This window comes from Zalophus californianus, chromosome 14 (assembly GCF_009762305.2).
Source record: "Zalophus californianus isolate mZalCal1 chromosome 14, mZalCal1.pri.v2, whole genome shotgun sequence".
Taxonomy (NCBI): Eukaryota; Metazoa; Chordata; class Mammalia; order Carnivora; family Otariidae; genus Zalophus; species Zalophus californianus.
Genome location: NC_045608.1, coordinates 25,508,484 through 25,517,026, shown reverse-complemented (window position 1 = coordinate 25,517,026; position 8,543 = coordinate 25,508,484). Strand labels below are relative to the sequence as shown.

The 8,543-nt window shown below is 58.4% G+C and overlaps 1 long non-coding RNA gene and 1 gene segment (V, D, J or C); both read right to left on the bottom strand.

Moving 5' to 3' along the window:
- Positions 1-2,087: 2,087 nt before the first annotated feature.
- Positions 2,088-3,118, bottom strand: LOC118356287. The gene is made up of 2 exons (XR_004819607.1): positions 3,021-3,118; positions 2,088-2,871 (listed from the first exon to the last, which is right to left on the bottom strand). It is a non-coding gene; the product is annotated as an uncharacterized LOC118356287 (long non-coding RNA).
- A 1,372-nt stretch (positions 3,119-4,490) lies between these two features.
- LOC113915726 overlaps positions 4,491-8,543 on the bottom strand; it is a 96,429-nt gene continuing 92,376 nt past the window's right edge. The window contains 2 exon segments of the V gene segment in view: positions 4,491-4,950; positions 6,365-6,399. Of these exon segments, the coding sequence occupies positions 4,631-4,950; positions 6,365-6,399 (355 nt within the window).

Sequence of the window (8,543 nt, the reverse complement as noted above, 5' to 3'; positions counted from 1 at the left end):
ATGCAGAGGAACGTGGGAGAAAGTTCCTAGCCACCCCCCGCGCCCCCGGGAATGGGGTAATGGAGTTGTGGTCAGCTGAATAAGGCCCCCAAAGGTGTCCACGTCTTAACCCCCAGAACCTGTTTTTTTACCTGGCAAGAGAGATTTTGCAGATGTGATGGAATTAAGGACTTTGAGGTGGGGAGGTGATCCTGGATTATGTGGGTGGACCCAGGTACAGTTTTTCTAAGAGAAGAGGGATGCGGTGGTGGGGCGGGGGGATCAGAGAGAGATAGGAGATGTGGCATGGAAGCAGAGGTCAGAGAGAAAGGGAGAGACTTGGACATGCCACTACAGCTTTGACAAGAGGGAAGGAGGTGTCACAAGCCCAGGAATGGAAACCCCAGAAGGAGTGGCCCTGCGATACCTTGATTTCTGCCTTCGGGACCCATTTCAGACTTCTGATCTCCAGATCTATAAGAGAATAAGTGTGTTGTTTTCAGGAGCTAAGTTTGTGGTGATTTGTGACAGCAGACACAGGGAACGAACGCAAGGAGCCAAGGGAGCGACTTACCCAGGACATTTGGTGTGGCCGCCACTGAGTGGTGACACGTCTGGCCCACCGCCATGTAGCCCCCCAGAGTGCAGGGGGTAGTGGGAGCCCAGGGGCCCAGCACAAAGAGCTGAGGGTTCTGGGGCTGGATCCACTCGCCACCCCTCATGTCCAAGAGCAGCCGGAACCCCAGATCCCCAGAGCCCCACAGCGCCACCCAGAAAGTCCCCAGATTGACCCTGCTTTTCCCAGTGACTTCCAGGGTTGGGTGGAGAGGATTCAGAATAAACGATGCCTTCCCCTCCACCAGAAGATGGCAGGTGACTTTCTGAGCCACACACCTGAGACAGTTCCCCATCTTTCTTTGGCAGAGCTGGGGCACGAGCGGGACAGTGGCTCACAGGCCCCGGAATACCCAAGGGGCCATCAGGCAGAGGGGGCGTGGCCTGGACGTGCAGTGGGTACAGGGCGCTGTGACGTGGCGCCAAGGGTCCATTCTGGATCCAGGGGCAGGAGCTTGCCCGGCTGGGCTGCACTGGGCCAAATCAGGGGACTGTAAGTAGGTAGGCATCCCCGCCCCACGGGGCCATGGTGACCTGGTGGTAACGGAGACAGGAACACGGGGCGGGGGGGGGTCCCCGTGCAGAAGCAGTGGTAGCGTCCTCATGGTCATTGCCATATCCTGAGGCTGCCAGGTGGTTATCTGTGTGCATGTCAGAGCCCAAGTCCCATCAAAGGGGAGGCCTCAGGTGAAACAGTTTCCCACTTTTTGTTATGGTACAAGACGCCTGGCCTCAGCATTGAGACACCAGTTTCCCTCCAGCAGGTATCCCTTTCCAGAGAACTTATAGGGCACCTATTTCCCTCCTTGCACTGGTTCCTGGGGAGCTCAGAGTTTATTTTGCTGGTGCCCGACTCCCCCGGCAGGCCCTGTGTGCTACAGTTTCCTTCCTGGCTTCCTCCTATTCCTCACATCTCTGAACCTGCCATCTGGTGAGGAATCGAAGTGGCCCCCAGATTCAAGAGCCTGTGAAGCCGAGCTACTGGGGTGTCCTGGACCCCATGGGTGGTCCAGTCTGAGGGAGCGACGGGGAGGGGGTAAAGGTGGGCAGAAGCTGAGCTGGGCAGTGTGGGGGGAGGAGGGCATACGGGGGGCGAGGGCCAGGAGCGGAGGGGTTCCAGGCCAGAGCAGGGTTTCCAGGCTGAGGAAAGAGAGGACACCAGGGTGTGGAGGGTCCCCACAAGGTCAGGGAGGGAGGGCTGATCTGGAGGTCACCAGCCATGGCCGCTCCGACCAGAGAGATAGCAGGGAGTGGGCATGGCTCTGTGCCGGAGGAGGAATGGTGGAGGGCCAGGACAGAGGGACTGAGGTTCTAGTGGCCAGACTCCTCATGCCCCAGCCAGTTTTCCGGGAGATGCCCCAGGGAGACTGTGAGCCTCTCCTCTTGGGCTACTTTCCTACCGGGCGCCTAGGATCCCATGCATCTCACCCTGAAAATCCTGGAAAGGCTGCAAATTAAATCTGAGACCAAAAAATAATTAGCAGAGAGCATGATTTCTGATTGACAAAAGGACATTTTATTGAGAGCTGATTGGGTGCTGGGAGCAGGGCTGGGGATGACAGGTGTGACCCCAGGTCTGTTGGGAACATCCCAGTGCCCAAATCAGGGGAGCCCTGGCACCCTCTCTTTGGTCTCAGTCCCTCTGCAGGTTCACCTGTCCTCAAAACTCGCCATCCCACCCCTGAGCTGCCCTGTTCCTGGCTGGCATCAGCCTTGAGACCTTAGAGCTTCTGGAGAAATCCATCTGTCCTCCAGCATCGGTCTGTCTGAGTTCCCCCCCAGGTTACTCTCCCTCGTACCTTCATATGGGGCTTCTGTCTGGCTGGCTGGGTCTGTCTGTCTTTAACACGGTATCCACCTTTCAGGCTCTCCTCCCTTCCGAGGAGAGGCTTCTTGCCTCACAGTCCCAGCCTGTGAGAACCCAGGATTCAGGGAGGAGCTTAACCTTTAACCGGGAGGCCATGGGGAGCCATGGGCAATGGGCCCCAAGACTGCTCGGGGTGGACATGGTCCACACAAGGAGGATGAATATAGGGAGGGAGCAGAGGATGGGCTGTCCTGCTGGCTTACCTTCTATTCTGGAACATTCTCTGGGCTATTCTGGGTAAGAATGAAACTACCCCAGAAGGAAAACTGAGGATTCCTACTAACCCAGAGGCCAGAGGAGATGGTCAACTGGAGAAGCAGCTCTGAGTCACAGCGAGGAGGGGCGTGTGTGGGGGGGTCACTGGAACCGGTGCATCCTGTCTCCACCAGGTGCTTCAGAGCAGGAGCAGGCTACAGGGGGTGAGATGGCCAGACAAGAAGCTGAAGCTTCCAGAATGCCAGAGCGATTCAGAACCCAGGCACAGTCAGGACAGTAAGGAGAGAAAAATGCCCCCAAATATCACTCTGGTCCCCAAAGAGAGAGAAGGGGGGAGACTCACCAAGGACGGTCACTTGGGTCCCTGCGCCAAACACATAACACCGTGATACAGTCTTGAACACAAACCCTCTGTCAACCCTGGCAGCACACCCCTTCCCCGCCAAACCCAGGCCCACCTGCAGCTGCTTGGGAGGCTCAAAGTCCAGCCTCCTCTTTGTGGGGGCTGGTCTGGCCCATGGGAGCTTGAGAGGGGGCCCCCTCCCCCCTGCATCTTCAGTTCCTTGTGGGGTGAGCTTCCCCGCATCCCCAGCCATGGAGGGGTCAGAGGGAATGTCTGAGTGACGTATCACATCCCAGGTAACTTCCTGGAAGGAGCTCGGTCTGTGGCTCTGCTTGCTTGGGGAATGTCACCTGGAAGAACTGACAGTCCTCTTTCCAACACAGACATGATGGGGCCTGTGCCCTCTGCTGAGCTGGGGCCCATGGAGGGTTCTGGATGCTACCACACGTCCTAGGCACAGACCCCACGGTTCTGGATGCTACCACACGTCCTAGGCACAGGCCCCACATGGCCGTGTGTGCAATAGCACGCATGCGTGTGTACTAGCGTGTGCATGCAACTTGATCGTGCGTGTGTACGTGTCCAGTCTGACTGTGGGACGCGGAGCCTGGACCTGCCATCCTGAGCTAGCTCCCAGCACAGCAGTCTTCCTGGTTCTCAGGGCCGATTCCCAACTCCTAAGAAGGTGAACCAGTTCACAGTCCACAGTTGTCCAGGGTGCAGTCCGGAATGTAAACTTGACATTGACAGTGACTACCCATGGACATTTTGGGTTAGTGCTTGTGGTGGGTCAGTGATGGATTGGACTCTACAGGGTCCCTGCCTCCCAAGGACCTTGAATACAGCTGGAACCCCCATGACACATGTGGGAGGAGGAGCCCTCAGTGGGAGTGTGAGATTGAGCGACTAGGGTCCAGGGACTGAGGGTCCTGTAGTGAGTGTGACAGAGATGCCGGTTGGAGGGGTACAGGACAGTGTCACTGGGGAAGCAGGAGCAGGGGATGCCCTATGCTCTACATTGTGATGATAGGGAATGCCCATATGGGGTAGGAAACCGGGGAAACATGGCAATGAGTGGGGGCATAAAGGATAGGAGAATGAGCATCTCTGAGGGAGCTTGTACCAGATGGTGAGGCTCCAGGTCCAGGGAGGAGCTCAGATATTATCCATGAGTCCATGGGGAACCAAGAGCCGTGGGCTTTGGTACTGCTGGTGAGTGATGTGGTCCTCATAAGAAGGGCAAGCGAAGAGACATTCGGGAGGATGGTCTATCTTGGTTCTGCTGTTCAGATCTCCTATTCTGGAATATTCTATGGCCTTCATGGTTGAGAGTAAAACTAGCCCTCCCAAAACTATGAGGATACCTTTTGCAGACTCCTTTCCCCCAAAGGCAAAAGATTGATGATCACCCCCAAAGACGGTTGGGTTTAGGCCGCAAAGTGTTAGAAGCGCAATGAGCAGAGAGCACGATTTCTGATTGAATAAAGGACATTTTATTGAGTGTCGAGCGGGTGCAGCGAGAAGGGCCGGGGTGACCCTGGGGGGAGGGCAGGTCCTCCTGGAGGTCCTGTGGTTCCAGGCCCCCTTGGGTGGGGGAGGGTGTCGGGGACCTAAGAGCACTCTGCGGGGACCACCTTCTTCTCCACGGTGCTCCCCTCGTGCGTGACCAGGCAGCTGACGCTGCTGTATGATTTCCACTTGTCAGGCGACAGGCTCAGGTAGCTGCTGGCCGCGTACTTGTTGTTGCTCTGTTTGGAGGGCTTGGTGGTCTCCACGCCGTCGGTGACGGGGCTGCCGTTTGCCTTCCAGGCCACCGTCACGCCGCTGGGGTAGAAGTCACTGATGAGGCACACCAGGGTGGCCTTGTTGGCGCGGAGTTCCTCAGAGGAGGGCGGGAAGAGCGCCACCGAGGGCGCGGACTTGGGCTGACCTGTGGGGAGGGAGGGGCGGCAGGTCAAGGTCAGAGGATTACTCTGTCAGCTCCTACCTCAGTCCTGATGGAGGGGCATGGCTGTGCCAAGTCCCTGGCTTGGGCCTCAGGTGGCCCTTGCTGCCCTGAGGTCAGGTCAGCCATGGGTTGGGTCACTTCCCTTGTGTGGGGAGAATCTGAGTGCCAGAGCCTCCAGTTTCTGGGCCCCTCCACGGATTCAATCTCTCCTCAGGTCACATAACCTTCGAAATCACTCAGTCCACGCCCCGATCTAGCTCTACGGGCCCTGAGACCCTGCTTGCCTGATGAATCTGCCCGTCCTTGGACCTCATTCTCAGGGTGACGTCCCCCAGTTGGATTACCCGGGATTTCCTAGATCTGGTCCGTCCCTGGTTTCAGGGCTCTCTTGCCGTGTGAAAAGTAGTGGTCCTGCCCCCAGACCGCCTCACTCCTTCCAGCAGCCTGCCCACATCGCCAGGGATCCCCACCCCGACCAGGGATGCTGGGTGGGGCGGGGCTCCGAGCCCCTGGGGCCGGGTTCCAGGGAGTGCAGCAGATGAGGGGTCCCGTGCAAGGTGAATGTCCAGGTCTGAGGCTGGTGCTGTGTCTGCCCTAAGGGGTCTCCCTGTTCTGTGAAGTTATGCCAGGGGGTCTGTGTGTCCCAGCATCTGAGTGCCGGGTAGGCACCTTCCCTGTCGCCTGTCCCTCTCAGGGAGCGAGAAGCCCAGTACGTGCTCAAGGGAATTTCCAGCCGTGGTGGGAGGGGAAGGGGTGGACCTCTGCTGCCCGAGTGTCCGGGGACCTGTCCCATTCTTGGTGCCTGACCGTCCTCGTGGAGGTGGGTGTTCCCAGCACCCTGGGCCCCCTTCTCCTCCGAAGCCCTCGCTTCGTCCTTGACCCCTTGTCTTGTTGCTCCGTCCTTGCCTCCTGGTCCCCAGACCAAGGCTCACCTCACTGTGTTCCAGGCAGCCCTCTGGCTGTGATCCCAGGGCCAGGAGCCAGCGCCTGAGCGGCCCCCAGCATCCTCCCCTCCTGCTATGGCCCTGCTGGCAGGCTGAGCCTCCCTTGGCCTTGTCCGTCACCTGTCAGTTCCCCCCAGACTCTTGAAGCCAATAGACCCTGAGGGGGGAGCCCAGGATCCCCGAGTCCAGAGGACAAGGTTCCCATGGGGAGAGAGGTGGACCCACAACGAGGCCCGAGTGTCGATCGGGGAGGGTTTGGGGGCCGGTCCCCAGCAGCTCGGAACAGGCATCTGACAAGATGGGACCAGTGGAGGCACGAGGGACGGACAAGGAAGGCAAAACGTACAGACCCCGCTGACCTTCAGACCGAGCCCTAGTCCGCACTGAAAGGAGAGAAGCTTTCCCCAAACTGTACCCTGGATCCCAAAGAGGAGGGCAAGGGGGAGACTCACCGAGGACGGTCAGCTGGGTCCCGCTGCCGAACACAGCACACTGTGACACAGCCTCGAACACAAACCCTCTGTGAGCCCCTCCAGCCTTGACCCAGGCCCACCTGCAGCTGCTCGAGAGGCCACCAGTGCAGCCTCCTTGTCACGGGTGCTGGCCTGGCAGATGGGCGGCGGGTGGGGGGGGGGTGGTGGTGGCTGCTGGCACCTGGGGACCTGGGATTTCATGTCCATGGAGAATTCAGAGTCCATCTGTCCTCAGTCATGGCGAGGGGCTGGAGGACGGTCTGGCTATGGCATTGGTTCCCAGCTACCTCCATCCTTAGGGAGGAGCTATGTGTCAGGGTGTCTTTGTGGAAGGGGGGAGCAGGCCTGTTTCACTCAGAGTTGATGGAGCCGGCACCCCTCTGCAGACTGGGAGTCGTGGAGAGGGTCCTGGGTGCCACCACATCCTCAGCACAAGACGCCATGCAGATTTGGGGTCAGCGATGGGAAGTGGGTGGGTGGAGAAGCATGTTCCCCCCCGCCCGAGCACTCAGATCCCTCCAGAGGGCCCTGAGCACCCGAATTCCTGCCTTTGGCTGGATCTTCCAGAAGCTATAGTGGATGGTCAGTGTTTAGTCCCCGACCTGAGCTGGGGGAGGTCAGACGTCACCCTGTAGGGGTGTGTGGGCTAAATGTCAGCTGGATAGACCTGGCGGGCCCCTGGTGGGTGGGGAGGCGGTCAGGGCCTCTAGCAATTTGACCCGGAACTCCAGTGTGGGAGTCTGTGCTGGCCACCGGAACTGACTCAGGATCACACAGGCCCATGTTCAGCAATCACGCCTAGCACGCAGGACACATACTGAACCCCGGCACTGGACCTTCTTGTGGAGAGGGGGCCCTGGCCCCCAGGAACTCGGCCTGCATTCTGGCCTGGGCACGTCACCCGCAGTGCTCAGGCAGGGGACATGCAGGCCTGGCCACCTTCTTTCTGTGACACGGCGGCACGCTTGGTCGGCACTGCTGCTGTCCTCCCCTGTCTGCCTGCCTCTTCGGGTCCAGATCCTTCCCCCCGCCTTCCCAACCCAGGAGCTCATCATGTCTCTTGTCTCTCTCCATCCTTGACTGCAATCTCCCTGCCCTTCTCTCTGCCACTGGCTGGGTCTGGTGGGCACTGTGGCGACTGGGTGTTCTTTGCCCAGGTCCCACATGGGGTTCCTGAGTCGTCCCTGTACTCTGGCTTTTCCTGATCTTTCCCCAGACATGCCCACCATTGCAGTGTTTGGAAAGATGCCAGTGCCTTTGCGGTGATCATGAGTGTGCATGGGTGTTGGTGTGCATTCGTCCCCGTGTATGTGCATTGGTGTTCTAGCTCAGCTACCATACTTGGCTCCTAAATCGTGGAGTCATTGGAGAGACCTGGTGGCAGCCCATTTCCACAATCTGACCCTGGATTTTTAACCTAGAGGTCCTAGGTGGGTCACCCAAGTAGGAGTGTTGGGCTCACAGTTTGGCTTGGCCTTGGAGGAGTCCTAGAGAGCATAGCTGATGTCTGTCTCCCAGAAAACATGAATACAAGTGGGAGCCGAGAGACAATGTGGGAGGAGGGGCCGCGAGTGTGATTGGGAGTGGGAGTGCCCCGTGTCCTGGCTGAAGGCCCTGTCGTGAGTGTACCCGGGAGAGTCTGTGAGGGGAATACAGCAGTGTCCCCGGGGAAACAGGGGAGGGGGTTCTCCTAAGGAAGGGAGGGTGTTCTAGGGTGTGATGGTGGGGCAGGTCCACATGGGATAGGAATTCAGGGAAATCATGGCACTGAGACGGGAGCCTCTAGCGATAGGGGAGTGAACATTTCATGAGAGGGGCTATTTCCAGATTCTGAGAGGCACTCCGAAGTTATCTGCACACCATGGGGAGCCAAGGTCAGCGAGGGCAGCTGCGCATGGCAATGGGCATGGTGCAAAGAAAGAAAAGAGCATAGAGGGCGCCTGGGTGGTGCAGTCGTTAAGTGTCTGCCTTTGGCTCAGCTCATAATCCCAGGGTCCTGGGATCGAGCCCCGCATCGGGTTCCCTCCTCGGCGGGAGGCCTGCTTCTCTCCCTCTCCCTCTGTCCCTGCTTGTGTTCCTGCTCTCGCTGTCTCTGTCTCTGTCAAATAAATAAAGAAATCTTTAAAAAAAAAAAAATGGAAGAGCATAGAGTCATTGT